We start from the raw sequence: 15,546 nt of genomic DNA on the forward strand, positions 1-15,546 counted from the left end.
TGCCTTGCGACGGACTGGCGTCCCGTCCTGGGTGTGTCCCCTCCCCCTCCGGCCTTACGCTCTGAGTTGCCGGGTTAGGCTCCGGTTCCCCGTGACCCTGTATGGGACAAGCGGTTCTGAAAATGTGTGTGTGTGTGTGTGTGTGTGTGTGTGTGTGTGTGTGTGTGTGTGTGTGTGTGTGTGTGTGTGTGTGTGTGTGTGTGTGTGTGTGTGTGTGTGTGTGTGTAACTGATGAGAAGATATTAGCCATGATATTAGCTGCTGTAAAAATGAAAGGGTGTGTGTCTGAGTGGTGGCAGGTCACGTTTGGGGGGTTGTCACATACTCTCACATGGTGGTTGTCGGTGCCGCGGTACGAGTGTCAGTCAGCACAAGTGAGATCTGCACATTGGTCGAGGCCACGTCGCTGACGGAGCGGTGCGTTTCGATTGTCTCCAGCTGGTCCAAGCACCAGTCTAGCTCCTCCAAGGTCTTGCGAGCCAGTTGCTGGTAGGCCTCCTCTGTGAGGTCACATGAAGGCAACATCAAGGTCACATGACTGTGCTGATGTTTGTGTGTGGATGAGTGCGAGTGTGAATGTGAGTGATGCAAAGCGTATCAAACTAAATGTACCGGAGAGCACTGTCCTGGGAGTGGTTTGCTGCATTCCCAGCGGAGACCCCCTGCATGTTACAACAGGGATACATGAACAGCGCCACCTACTGGGCATTGTGGGGAACGCAACATTATTTTGAGGCCGATGGAAAAAAGGCTTCACCACGTTCGAGGAACCACATAAAGAATCATACTTTCACAGTTCAGTGACACAATGCTACTCACACACATTCTGTCAAACACGCTCTCACACACTCACAGACTGTCACAGAGGAGGTGGTAACATGGTTCTCACTGACTGCAGTGACAGTTTAGATTGGCAGGTTTCACCGAAAGCGAGACACCGACTTGATCGTGGGTGACAAGACGTTGGTGAGGAGGGCAAAGTTGCTTCCTACAGATCGCAGACTTGCCAGAACGTGGAAAGAGAGGAGAGCCCGATGAGTGATTGTGAGCCATTCTGTTCAGGTGAGCTGGGAACTCCAAACTGACCATTCTGAACATCAGCGCATGTGTGAGAAAAGTCCAAAGAAAGGTCAAGAATGAGGAAGGTGATGGCATGTGAAGGTACAAATAATGGGGCTTCAAAGTCACAGTGAATGAAACACACAGTATTGGAGGAGAAGTGATTACTAAGTGGGGGTGCGGTGGTGCAGTGGTGCAGTGGGTTGGACCACAGTCCTGCTCTCCGGTGGGTCTGGGGTTTGAGTCCCGCTTGGGGTGCCTTGCGACGGACTGGCGTCCCGTCCTGGGTGTGTCCCCTCCCCTTCCGGCCTTACGCCCTGTGTTGCCGGGTAGGCTCCGGTTCCCCGCGACCCCGTATGGGAGAAGCGGTTTTGAAAATGTGTGTGTGTGTGTGATTACTAAGCATTTTACGCACAGGCTCCTCAGGTTTTGGATGTCTGAGAAGTGTGGGACCACCTGAATTCAGCTCACTTCCACAGTGTTACAGCTCCTGCCTGGGGATCCTGAGTGTCAGCGATCAACAGCAAAATGAGGAACGCTACGTATGCTTATGGGATCAATCAATCAGTCATTAACTGGCATTCAGTGGGAACTTGTGAAGGTCCTATTTTTTTTTTTTACATTTATTCAATTAGCAGACACTTTTCTCCAAGGCGACGTACATCCCACAGAAAATACAATGTGTTCATTGCATTAGGAGAAAGAGACACGTGATTCTTAAGTACACTTAGTTTGTTTCTTTCCACCATATGAACCAATGTTCAGTCATATTTTGAGTCATTGTTAAATTCTGCAACAGAGTGTCATCACATGCATTGTGTACCCTGCCTAGCCTTGGGCTCTGTGTTTCTGGAACAGGCTCTGGACCACCGTGACCCCAAACTGGCCAAGCGCTTAACAACAAGAAAGGTGAAATGGATCATTTTTCAATTGGAACACAGCTTGAAGTGCATAAAAATATTAATGTCTCTAAAGGTTTTTTTTTAACCTATTATAGCTATCTGAGACACTTACAGAAACCAATCAGCAAATCAATCAAGTGACACCTCAATAACAATTAACCTTCCATGGACTGTGACTCGGTGGTGAAAATGACTTTGGACTTACAAACAAAAAAGACTTCCGAACGCACATGAGGCCCCAGTTGTGCTTGCAGCTGTGAGTTCCGAGGACTGGTCAGCGAGCTTGTGAGATACACAGTACGTTTAGAGACTGTGCAGAGATATGGAGCAGGAGCCTCTTACCCTTCGCTGGTAAGAGAGGAGTTGCGAGACATCGCCCTGGGAGACGGGTCGTAGTCGGAGTCCAAGCGGTACAGGAAGGACTCAGTGAGAAGTAGGGGTGCAGCAGCAGACCTGGACTTGCCTGCGAAGCCAGAGGACTCTGTTCTTGGGATGGAACATTGTCCACCTTCAGACTGTGAGAAACACGCAACTTGTGAGACCAGGGAGAGACTAGTGAAACATTCACCTGGCCAGGTGCGCCTCCCACATGCCTTCTACCTGTCTGAGTCAGCATGAGCGATGGCGATACGCATTCTGTTGTCAGACGATACATTCGGGATGGAACTTACGTCGAACAGGGACTCGATTCTTTCGAAAGACGCCGTCTCGGCTACCGGTGTTCGACTCCTTGCTCTGGATGCTCTGCACGCTCTGCCTCGCTCTCTAAAGGAGAGATGTAACACTGCACGCTGTATGAAGGAGCAGGAACTAACAAAGACAAACTGGGTGAGAAAACTGTTGTGTTGATGCTCTCATACACAAGCATAGACTGAAACAGGGCACGGTGACCCAAAGCTGGAGACAAAAAAGATAACGCGTTTGCGTCAAGTGCAGAAAACAGAATAAGGTTCACGTGTTTGCAAAATCCCCAGAAAAGAACAAGCCCGAGAAAGCGGAGAGTTCCAACCCTAACCCTAGCTCCAACCCTGACTGTCACATCCTGAGCTGTGACAGGCATGCCGGTAGCAAAGAATCAGTAAGATGCCAGCAAAAATACCATCAGTGAAGTACTGACTCTTGCTGTTGCTGCTGCCTGTTCACATGCATTTCACTTTGTGCTGTTACGCTATTTGTTTTGCTCCAGTATTTCACTTAACATTTTCTGTTTGAACCAGGTTGGCTGCTGGGGGAAAGGCCTACCAGTATCCGTTTGTCCTTAACTATTAACGTTTCTTAAATTAAACTACGACAAGTACATCATGCAGGTGGTTGTTAAAAGTAAATACATTTACTGCAGTTTTCAAGGATCATTTCTGTAGTTTCTTTGCTTACCCTTTAGAAGTTTAACATCTTTCTTGTGCTGGTTAGCTTGTATTGCAAACCAGATAGACTGAACCGCTTGGGGCATTTCTAGGTGGGAGTCCTTAGGCACAACCAACTTGATAGGGGTGATTTACTGTGTAATGGGATAAATGTTTTTGTATACTGTAAGATAGGGATATTTATAATAGACAAATGTTTCATATGGTTTGTATGCTTTTCTATTTATGTTGGGTGTTATTCTTGCGGAATATGCATTTTGGAATTAGTTGTTGGGGCTGTTATGGTGTGGCCAGAAGGGCGAAGTTTCTGCTATAAAGCTTGTATTTGGTCACTAATTAGGAGACTCACGCAAACTCATGGGGGAGACATTACGCCGCAACAAAAAACTAAAGAAATTCTCTGACAACACATGCGACTCTCCCACAACTGGACACCCCATAAACACTCACACACACACACACACACACACACACACACACACACACACACACACAAAACCAAAAACGTAACCTCAGCCCACCCTTCAGGGGGGCAATACAGACACTAAGGAAAAATAAACACATAGTCATTAAACCGGCAGGCAAAGGTTCTGCAATCGTAATAATGGACGCACAACAGGACAAATAGGAGGCCACATGACAACTAAGTAATGCGGAACATTACACTCCGCTCCCACATCCACAATTCCATCTCAAAAGAATGTCTTTGAAAGTGAATTCAGAATCTTATCAGTTCAACAATATGCAGCTTTGATGTTCTAAAAGACATCCTGTTTAACACTCCTCATCCTCCCTTTTAGTATTGTGCATATTTTAAGTTACACAGTCTGGGTGTCATTCAGGTTGCCAACACACACACTAACTGAAACCACTTGTCCCAAGCAGGGTAGTAACAAGCCTGAGCCTAACTCAATAACACAGAGCCCAAGGCTGGAGGGGAGGGGACACACCAATGGCGGGATGCTGGTCTGTTGCAAGGCCCCTCAAGTGGGACTCAAACCCCAGGCCCACCAAAGCATCTGGCCCTGGTCAAACCTACCGTGCCACCGCATCCACCTAGGTTGCCACTACTTTCAAGAATTATTATTTTTTCTTATAAGGAAATATATTTATGGTTTTCCAACACAAATTAGCAATGGGTACAGAAAATAAGTTATTTAGCTCTTTTTCTTTGGATTCATTCTATGATTTCTTACTAAATTAAGTTATAATATTTCAGAAATATGTACCAATATGTAAAACGCGATGATTAGCAAAAAAAGATTAATATTGAAGTCATATTTGTCTGACAAAACTATTTAAAATGTATTTTTTTTTTAATCAAAATACATCCTAAATAAAATTTTTGTTTAACTATTAGTTTTGCTCTGTGACGCTTTATCATATAGTTTGGTGGTCACCTCTTGTTGCCGTTCAGGAAACAGTCCAGAAAAACCAAACACTGTACAAGTTTTCCTTACACTGTTATTGCAAGAACTCACACTTACAAGCACACGTCATTCGTCACTGATTCAGTTGTTTTGGTTTTTTTTTAAAAAGTACTATGGTTTTACACATTATGTAATCTTAATGGACATTCAGATAGTTTGTAATCTTTATGAAGATGTTTTTGAACTGAAGGTGTATCGTTTGCCAAGTGCTAAAAGAGGAAGAAGAGGTAAGGGAAAAGCCTTACCTGTGTTTAAAACTTAAAGTTATAAAACTCACAAAATTCTCTTGAAAAGCAATATTATTAGAGATGACTTTGCGTGGTTTGTCTATACATTTATTGCAAATAATACTTTATTAAATTTAAAATATTACTTTAAAGAGGTCAACAGAGAGGGGTTCACAAGTTTTAGGAGCAATTACACACACACACATTTTCAGAACCGCTTGTCCCTTACGGGGTCATGGGGAACCGGAGCCTACCCGGCAACACAGGGCGTAAGGCCGGAGGGGGAAGGGGACACACCCAGGACGGGAGGAGCAATTACAGTGATTGCATTATTAGAATTTACCTTGTAAGGTGGTGTTCTAGTGAAGTGTTTTAAAATGAAGAAGAATGATATATAGTTACTCTAAAATGATTTACAATAAATATGCATTTAATAAATAGAACAATAAAATAATTATAGAAGGTGCTTGTATTGCTAGAGGGTCCTCACCAGAAGTTCCCTCCAAAAATATGTGGTCGACTTGTGTCTACAGTACCTTTAACCCAGAAGGAAAGTTAAAATTTGTTTTGTACAAGAATTCAAATGAACTCTGGAATGCCTGGTCCCCATTTTGGAACTTCTTTGTCAGTGTTACATTACACACACACACACACACACACACACACACACACACACACACACATTGACAGAAGCCACTTGTCTCAAGCAGGGTTACAGCGAGCTGATGCCTAACCCGGCAACATAGGGCACAAGGCTAGAGGAGGGGACGGGACGGGACGCCAGTCCATCGCAAGACACCCCAAGCAAGACTCGAACCCCAGACCCACCGGAAAGAAGGACCTGGCCAAACCTGTGTTAAACTACCACTCCTGGAAAATATTGTAACCTTTTGCTCTTCTGTTTTATTATTTATTTGTATGTATTTGGCAGTTAGTGATCCTATGTGTCATATACTGATATACAGATAAATATGTTGCTGTGAGCCATCAGTAGTACTGAAGCTTTGTCAGCAGGGTGTGCTGGGATTCTTTCTGAAGAGCAGTTGGAAAGATGATTCCACCCTCGTAGTCAGTTTGCATCATTGACTGAGCAAGAATCTAACTGAGCATGTTGTTACATTTCTGTTTTGTGCTTTTTGTCATGGAGTGTTCAGATTAGTCTTAACATATGGTATTTTTGCAGTACCTGTAGCCCGTATCCTGATGTTTTCATCTCGTAGTACAGATAAATCTCATTCATTTTCAAATAAAGATTATTCTTCATTTGACTGTCCATGTTGGGAAGTGAGAGTTGAGCAGAGGTTTAGAAGACAAACAAAACTGACTGAAGTGTATGAGTGATGTCAGTACTATTACCTTTACGTTTATTCATTTAGCAGACACTTTTATCTGAAGCAACTCCTAATGAACTCTATGTAGTGTTATCAGCCCACACCTTTTCACCCAAGGTGACTTACACTGCTAGATACAGCAGAGTACACTGCTTGAGTCACTCAATTACATTTGCTTTACCTTGCATATTAGTAAGCATTCATCAATCAAAATGTAATCACCCAAAGCAAGCATATGATTCAGAACTAAGCTTTGATAAACAACCAATTTTGTGCTGGAGATACAAAGGTTTTTAACTGATTCATTGACCGACTGATTGAGCGAAACATTTATTAACTCAATCAAAGCAGAAGAGATGGTGTAGTAGTTAGAGCTGCCACCTTTGCACTAAAAAGAGTCTGGTTCAGATCCTACCACTCAGTGTAATACCCTTGAACAAGGTATTTTTGGGGCAGCACAGTGGTGTAGCAGGTTACACTTGAAAAGCAGCTATCAACAGTGAATAAGTTATAATACCTAGTAAACTGCCATTGTGACATGGAGGGGCGTGTCAAATTCAAGGAGTAAGCAGGCATGGGGCATTTGTGGCTGGGCTTCCAATAGTTTTAATGAGCAAAAACCATATTTACAACCTGACCAATGAAATACTGCTTGGATTAACCAAACCAGAAAGGAAATTCCTTGCCAAAGTGAAAAGGCTACTAATAACTCACAAAAACAAACTCTGTCTCTTCCATGTATCACACGTCTATTGCCAAGCTTCCATTAACAGTTTGTTCCAGTGTCTTCTTCCTCTAACCCTTCAGATGTCTTTCTTCACACTGAGTCTGAGTTAAGTGGTCACACCAGCGGTCAGTCTTCTGATGATCCAGGTCCAAGTGCGGGTGTCAGTGGGGTGGAGGATGAGCATCACTAGGATTCAGCCAGGTACAGTACACTGCTCTTTTTTGTCTCGTGTTTTTTGGCTAGACTAATTTAAAATATCTTCTTTTATTGGCACAACACATAAATTGTTGAAAAAAGCTATATTTTTCTATGAGTTGGAATTATATTTAAACTGCTAGTGGTTCAGAACATTAAAAAGTTTATTGAAATCAAAGTAACTTCAGTACTCAAGTAGATAGATTCTAGGACCACATACCTTTTTAACTCTGGTGAGTTTTTGGACAAGTTCTTTTAATTTTTTAAGTTACAGTACCATTTGTATTCCTCTGAATATCAGTCAGGAAGTGACTTTTTAACAATCAGATTCTTTAACAATGACACAGCTTAACTACAAAACTACATTCCATGTCCTCATCAAGTTTACTACATCACATGTGTAAAATAATGTGGTCTTTCTTGTTTCCTCACAGCAAGAAATCTGTATGTGTACCACCTTGGCTTTCTAATCACCACCAGAAATCTTCAGTGCTTTCAAGATTAGTATTGTTTCTGCATTCTCTGTCCAGTGGGTGGAAGAGGAAGTCTTCTTCCTTGAGCTATTATCTGCCTGGAATGCTACTTTTTCTTTCTTTTGGTTGGTTTTTGTTTTTATTTTAGTTAAATTAAGCTTTATTGCACTGGCTGAAATGCTGAATGGGAGACCTGTCACATTGCAGAGTGATTGCAGAAATGTAATAATAATAATAATATATATATATATATACACACACACACACACACACACACACACACACACACACACACACACACACACACACACACACACATTTTCTGAACTGCTTGTCCCATACGGGGTCGCAGGGAACCGGAGCCAACCCGGCAACACAGGGCGTAAGGCCGGAGGGGGAGGGGACACACCCAGGATGGGACGCCCGTCCGCCGCAAGGCACCCCAAGCGGGACTCGAACCCCAGACCCACCAGAGAGCAGGACCCGGTCCAACCTACTGCGCCACCGCACCCCCCATAATAATAATAATCATCATCTATTTTTTATTTTAGAATAGTTACTGTTGTTGCTGCTGTTGTTCCTTCCGGTGTGACCATGACAGTCTGTTGTGGTTTTTGTGGCCTGGTTAAAAGACAAATGTCAGATTTTATAGTCTAGTTTATGATTGTTATGAAAACCTCAAAAATAAAAATTAAAACTGGAGAATTCTCCCAACAGTACTGTGTATTCACAGGTATCTCTGGGATATAACCTCTAAATTGGTCATTAAAAGCAAGAGCAAAAAAAAAGTTTTGAGAAAAAAGTAGGCAAATGCAATATAACAATTTTCCACTGAGTTTTTGGTTGTAGCATAAAGAAACTGAGGATTTAGGACATTTACATAAATATGAAAATGGAATACCTTTGTAGTCTACAACCAATGTGTGGATCACTGAAATGAAAACTACGTGTGAAAACACATAATCTGTACAACTGCACCCAATGCAGCTTCAAAGTGCGATCCCAAAAGATTCCTCCTATCTTGTTTAAAGGAAGATTTGATTGTAGACTATTCAGTTTTTTGTTTGTTTTTTTTCCAGTCTGGATGAAAAACCCTTATCTGGAATTTGCTCATAAATGGATGAGTGTGGATCAGGAAGAGGTCTCTCCGGAACAGGGGGGATGGGGATCCTAGAATGAAGTGGCTGGTCCAGCGTTATGTTTCCATCCAGTCTCTAATGAAAAAGAATCATGAAAATGTGATGCTAATACTCAGTGTTGTCAATGAATAACTGAAAACCAAACAAACAAGAGAACAAACAACTAAAAACCAAGTCGTAATTGTAACAACAATAACTTAAAAAAAAACTGAACTTGGGTACTTTCATATTTGGCCACCATACATGGTGATGTATCAGGCTGCCCAAAGACCAACACTAGTATTGAAAATTGTTCTAAAAATAACTAAACTACTAACTAATCGGCTTTTATACCTGTACAGTTCCATTGTATCTTGAATTACAGTTTGCAGTCCTGGGAGGGGGTCTCTGGGGCAGATCAGGGACAGACCTTCCAGGGATTTGCACTGGTGCTGGAACATCTCTCACTTTCAGATTGATTTCAGAGTACAAATGGTGTTTTTCTGCAAAACCCGCATATCATTATAAATGGACAAGACACTATTTGGACCATGTCTTGAAATTACTCTCTTAACACATTACACTCATCAATACACATTCATACAGCAACGATAAACAAATGACTGCACTCGTTTTTTTGGACTTATTTGCTTTTTCCATTTTAATGTGACCAATCTGTCCTGAGTCTCATTTTCATTTTTTCCCCTTCCTGGCCAGGCCCCACTACTCTCCGACAAAAAACACAATTCTGACAGGCCCTCCTCTCACCTGCACTCTCCTCCGCGGTCTGCCTTCCTCCCATGGCATAGAAGTCAATGTGATCACGTGACTCTGCTTGCTGTATCAAGTGACTTGTCTCCTCATACGTGTGCAAAGGCACCATCTCCCAGTACTTCTGCTCCGCTGCTGATTCACTGGAGGGAGAGGGGGGGCCCTCTTGGGCCACTGTAGGTATGTTTACATAGTTTGTGGCTGCAGCAGATGGAGCCCGAGGGGCTTTGTTCACCCGTGCATACGGTACATCCACACTGTTCTCGGCCCTGGCATCATCTAGCCTTGTTGAGAAAGATGGAGAGTTGGTAGGATCTGCGTCTGGGACCTGAGCAGAAAAACAAGAACAAGAACTTGGAGATAATAAAAGTCTGATATTTTCATATTTGGCCACTATACATGGTGATGTATCAGATAGCCCCAAAGAACAACACTAGCATTGAAGATGGTTCTAAAAATAACTAAGTGACAGAACTGTAAAGTCACAGACACTGAACCGAGTTACGGCAAGGAAGCCTTCCATCTCGAAAAAATATTGACTACAATGTAGGTTAAGTTACTGCTGTGGTTTTGTTTGTAAAAATGCAACAGTCTCAGTCTGACAAAATGAAAGTAAGCATGCTTTTGTTTCACTAAAGTCTTTGTCGAGGTGAAAACGTTTGATGGTATCTTGACATTTTCCTTTGTGTCTCCGGTTGCTGTGGTTCTCACCTGCAGACTGAGCGACGCAGAGTTTGCCTCGGGGCTGTTGTCAGGTAGAGAGTAAGACTTCCTCAAACCCTTCTTTACCACTGCGTACTGCTCCGTCTCGCTGGCAGGGGGCACAGGGGTATCTGTGGAAGTAAGGGCAGGTGTGATGGCCAGAGGGGCTGATGAAGCATCTGATCTGTCACCTCCATCTGCACCACCACATGACAAGTCCTGTCCCCCCACTGTCTCCAACAGAGGTTCTTTGCTGTCTCCACCAGTCTGAGGGAGAAAAGAAAAAAGCCGTCTTTGAGACAGATTTCCTTATGATTATGAATATTAGCTTTTTTGAAGTGAACATGTGGACTGTGGTGTCACTGAAGCAAGATGTGCGGAGACTTCATTTGCAGTGCTTTGCTTTACGGAGGGTAACCATTCGTGTATCAGCAAGTTTTGCTCAATGCTGTTATGGCCATTCAAATTGAGATTGTGCCTCCTTAGATTCACTCAGTGAAATAGGCTTCAGTAATGCTTGTGCAATTCTGAGTGTGTAATGGCTTGTAGGATAAGGACTAACCCACCTTGACAAAGGGTATGGTGAGTACTTCATCGAAAGGTCCAACTGGGTGCTGAGTGTAGTAGTCGACTAGGTCCTGCAGGCTGCTGTGGCGGCTCTCCTCCCCAGCAATGAGGTAGCAGCCCCCTCCGCCAGTCCCCCCGTCACTCTCTTCCTCAATGATGAAATGCCGACACCTGTCTTTGCCCCTAAAAACCACAAATGGGGCATTATGATGATGAGGGGTTACATATTGCACAGAGTACTTAAGTGTTCCTGCTTGTGCTTTTCCACCGATTTGTGGTGCATAGAACAAAGACTGATTTCCTCTAGCTCTGACATTCATTCTGCAGCGAAATAACTGATCTTCAGAAATCTGAGACTGCAGTGGGAGGGTAGAGCAATCACTGATGACATGGCTTTGCTTCTCAGAAAAAGATGACTTTCTAAAGAGAACTATATAATAATATTATGCAGCGTGAACATTTTGACTAAACTTGATAGGTTCATACTATTAGAAGCTGTCACGACCCACAGCGATATTAGTCCTACAGGCCAGAGGAGGCACCACTCAGTGCCACTGGCCCAGACTCATGCACCTGTCCACAGTCTGGTTAGTAGGGTATAAAAGGAGCGGATTCTCACTCAGTGCTTCCATTGTGCTCTCTTGGCAATCATTAGTTCCCTGGTTCCCAAGTGTTGTTCCGTAAGTGTTTATGTTCCAGTCCCCAATCCTGCCCCTGTCCACTCCTGCCTTTTGTGCTCCAGTCCCGGTCCAGTGTTCCAGTCCGGTATTTCGTCACGCCACCGTATTTAAATTCTACTCAGATGCGCGTTTCACTTTTTACCTTTTTGTGCGAAGACGCTGCCGTGTCTCTTTGTCCCGCGTTCATCGTGTCACCTGCACACTGTACTTCACCGTTTGCACTGTGCACTTATAAATACACTCTGCACCTGGCTGGGCTCATTTTACTTTTCCGACGTGTTACATTATTACGTCACAGCAACGCGGCGCGTCCGTGTCGGACTTCCTCCGGACGCTAGAAGCCTAGAGATTGGCAGATCGGTTCTACACTGAGATCCATCTCCAACTGGACATGCCACAGAGAAGAGTACTGTACCTATAAGAAAGGACAAATCCAATCTTGGTTTCACTCAGTCTCAGCAGAAAGCATCCCTGCACTGTGTCCCTCAGCAATTCTTCAGCCTCCCTAAAGAAAGGAGATGGCAAAAACAGGATTAAAACATTTTAAAGCTATTCCATTTTTTTTTCTTTCATACTAATATTTTTCCAACTATGATTAATTTTACGTGTTAATGAAAGACCGTATGTTGTCCTACACATTAATCATTTGGAAAACGTAATATATGCTGATCAGACCTTCGAGGAGCTAGTAAAAAGACCATGGAGATGTGCATGCATATTGGTCGTTTTGATCTCATGCCTCATGTTTGAATGAAATTTTGAGTATAATTACTAAGCAGCTAAATACACCCACACACACATGCTGTCTGAAACTGTTAATCCCAAGCAGGGTCGCGGCAAACCAGAACCTAACCCGGCAATGCAGGGCACAGACCCAGTGGGGGAAGGGACACACCCAGGACAGGACGCCAGTCCGTCGCAAGGAACCCCACTCAAACCCCGACCCACGAGAGAGCGGACACAGGCTAAACTTGCTGCGCCACCACACCCCCCAGCAGTTAACTAAAAGGGTTGAATTAAATATATTGAAAAAACATTAAGTTGTTCAAGCTATATAATGTTGGTTTGCTCTGAAAGGAAAGTGAGTCATCAAACTTTAAAATATGTACTGTATTCAGATTGTGAACAAAAATGCATCCAAGGCTAAATACATGGCTGGAATAGTGAGACTTCCGTTTAGTCACATTTATTTCTCAGTAAAATTTGGAGTGAGAAAATTCAGAAATGTGCAATAATAAATGTGTGTTAAGAAGGTAAATTCTATTTTTTCAGTCTTTCTGTTTTTATTATGTTAAGGGTGTATACAGATAAATTTGTGATGGGCCAAGGAAAGGACTGTGATTCCTAAAGGAGAAGCTCAAGGGTATATTTCCTGCTTTCTACATTGTACTGTCTGATCTGTCAGTATTTGTGTCTCTGGGTATTTTAAATTTGTGGTTGTCATGGCTTGTCAGTCTCAAAACACCTAAACCCGAGACCTCTCTGATCATATTCTAATCTGAAGCTTTTTGCCATGTTTAGTAAAACTATTTGTACAGGTACAAAGGGAGAAGAAGCTTATATAAATTACACATGGTTATTTAAAAAAATTATGCATTGTATGGAAGCCCTTTCTTTATTTCAGAGTTTCCTGTATCCTCCTGTCATACTTTTGTCTTTGGAAGTAGATATTCAAGATTTTTTCTTATTATTATTATTATCATCTGAGGACTTGCTCTTTGGCCCTGAGTCTTACCTGCGAGTCGTGAAACCATGCAACCAGCAGGGAAGGGGCTGACCAGGCCGGCGCAGACGAGGCATCTGGGATGTTTCGAACCACAGAAGGGTGTGTGCACGCAAAGCGGTGGAAAGGGGCTCCAGAGCTACTGAGGTGTTGCTCAGAGACATGGTCATTAGGGACATGCTCTGTCAGCAGCCAGAACAGAGAGAACGATAAGAAAAAGAGTTAAAAGTTCCAAAAGGAAACACAAAGCCAGGAGTCATCAGTGACATCGCTGAAAGGATCTGCTTGACCTGAGTTCTGTTACACGCTATAGATTACCATAAGGGAGAAAAAATAAATAATAAGTGAAATAATACATCACAAGGTTGGACACTTTGAGAATTGTCTCTGAAAGTGCACATTAAATGATGTTTAATTAAAAATTCTATACGAATGAAACAATAAGAAAACGTGAAGAGAGAAAAAAACATGAGCAAGCAATCAAAAACCCCTTAGAAAGTTGGCCACACTGTGTCACATTTCAAATGTGAATTTTCCATTTCCTGTCTTCACAAGCTTCATTTTATTGACCATACCAACAGGAAGTTGTGAAGATATGAATTCTGCTGTACTTTTTCTAGTGGGTGTTGGTTGTGGGGTGTCAAGGCTAAAGAGTACTGTGTGCAGTACTTTTAACAGCACAGGAGCAGAAGCGATGCACTCACAGTAAAACACAGGTGCAAGCTGTAATGTCCCAGCTTACATTCAGATGGCCTGTGAGAAAGATCTTAACTAATAACGAAACAAATTCGGATTATACTTTGGCTGCAAAAAATGCAGGTTTGTTGCACTAGGCTACTTTACCTCAAAAATGACAGAACAGCAGAATATGGGCAAACACAAAGCATATTATCAGCTTGAAAGAAACAAAAGCACTTGCATACTTCCTAGGAAAACATCAGAAGATTAATAGGCCCACACAAATGCTGGCTGAACGTTTCCAACTGCATATAATACCAAAATATACGTGTTTGAAGGAAACTTTTGGAAGCGCAAGACCTACCTTTTCTTGCATAATAGGTCGTGCTTTTAGGCTTCTCCTGGGTTTGACCGGAGGAGCTCGGCAAAGAGGAGGAGACTGAGACCTACTGCTGCTCTGCACCAGGCTTCTGTGTGGGATGGGCAGTGCCTGCAGGATCTCTGCACGCTTTTGGTTTTCAGCATCTGGCAGAAAGAGTGACCTTTTATTTAGTGTGCATCGAGAATCTGCATTTCCTTTGTCAGTGCACTATGGCCAGATGGTAACGATTAATGTGCATCTCAAAAAAACAGAAGAGGCCTTTAAAAGATTTGTCTGAAATCTCAGAACTCCTAAACAGTTTTGTTTTGAAAAGTCCTTTTAGTACATTTTCATCTGCATCTACAACTAAGTGACTTTACTTTTGTTTCCATTGCTACACAATACTGTTTTCAAGGGCAGTGCACAGTCTCTTTGTTGCACACTAAGTAGCTCAGTCATTTTCTATTTCTTAAAAATTTTTTCATCTTCATTCTCTGCTTTTTATATTTTCATTACTTGAACTATTCCACATTTCTGTTTTATACAAATAAACAATCAGTAAGCATAAGTAATAAGCAAATGGCATGAAGGGAGATGCTCACAAAATAGTAGGACTGTCCCAAAAGCAATTTGCTTGTAAAAATTACTGCATGCGTAAAATATGACATTAAACAGAAAAACAATAAATCAAAACGTGTTATTTCAAGAGGAATATTACTTCTTTAACGGGTTTACCAGCTAATCTAATACATTTTTTATAGCTAACTACTAGTTTTTGAACACACAGCGAACAAGAGGAAGCAGAGAGCCTTACCCTTTATTGTTTGGTAGTCGAAATCCATGCTGAAATTAAAAAAATTAACTGAGAGAGGGCTGCCAGTTAATTTTGTGAAATGTTTTTCCGTTGTTCTGTGTCACCTCTGATCTCTGCAATGTGCCTACATGAGAGAGGAAAGAGGCGGGGAGTATTTTGTGGGTTTTGCTGTCTCTTCACTAACATGATAGTTCTAGTTTCCCTTATTCTAAAAACAACATGCCCTGAGTGAGTTTATAAATGTCTAGATACTTCGGGTTGGGCCACTTACGAAATGTCAGTGTTGATGAAGGCTTCAGAAGTGTACAGAATAAGAAGATCTGAAGAAACTTATAAGCACAACAGAAAAAAACACAGAAACAAGGAGGCGGAAGAAAAAAAAAAAAACAAAAAGGGACCACAGATCACAGAAAACAATGGAACA

At 42.4% G+C, this 15,546-nt stretch overlaps 1 protein-coding gene across 1 annotated transcript; it reads right to left on the bottom strand.

Moving 5' to 3' along the window:
- Positions 1-8,226: 8,226 nt before the first annotated feature.
- LOC108924927 (SH2 domain-containing protein 2A) lies at positions 8,227-15,457 on the bottom strand. Its single transcript, XM_018736588.2, has 10 exons — positions 15,394-15,457; positions 15,123-15,246; positions 14,312-14,472; positions 13,282-13,451; positions 11,962-12,051; positions 10,866-11,049; positions 10,309-10,566; positions 9,595-9,925; positions 9,181-9,329; positions 8,227-8,922 (listed from the first exon to the last, which is right to left on the bottom strand). Exons 2-10 carry the CDS (start codon positions 15,148-15,150, stop codon positions 8,761-8,763), a joined length of 1,533 nt encoding a protein of 510 aa, XP_018592104.1. The 5' UTR covers positions 15,151-15,246; positions 15,394-15,457; the 3' UTR covers positions 8,227-8,760.
- Between the last annotated feature and the right edge of the window lie 89 nt (positions 15,458-15,546).

The sequence above is a fragment of the Scleropages formosus genome, chromosome 18 (assembly GCF_900964775.1).
Source record: "Scleropages formosus chromosome 18, fSclFor1.1, whole genome shotgun sequence".
Taxonomy (NCBI): domain Eukaryota; kingdom Metazoa; phylum Chordata; class Actinopteri; order Osteoglossiformes; family Osteoglossidae; genus Scleropages; species Scleropages formosus.

Excerpts from the sequence above, each read along its gene's own strand:
- LOC108924927 (XM_018736588.2), bottom strand. The coding sequence starts at position 15,150 with ATGGATTTCGACTACCAAACAATAAAGG. Across the intron at positions 12,052-13,281 it reads CATGGTTTCACGACTCGCAG|GGAGGCTGAAGAATTGCTGA; the intron begins GTAAGACTCAGG and ends TCCTTTCTTTAG. Across the intron at positions 9,330-9,594 it reads GACCGCGGAGGAGAGTGCAG|AAAAACACCATTTGTACTCT; the intron begins GTGAGAGGAGGG and ends CGGGTTTTGCAG.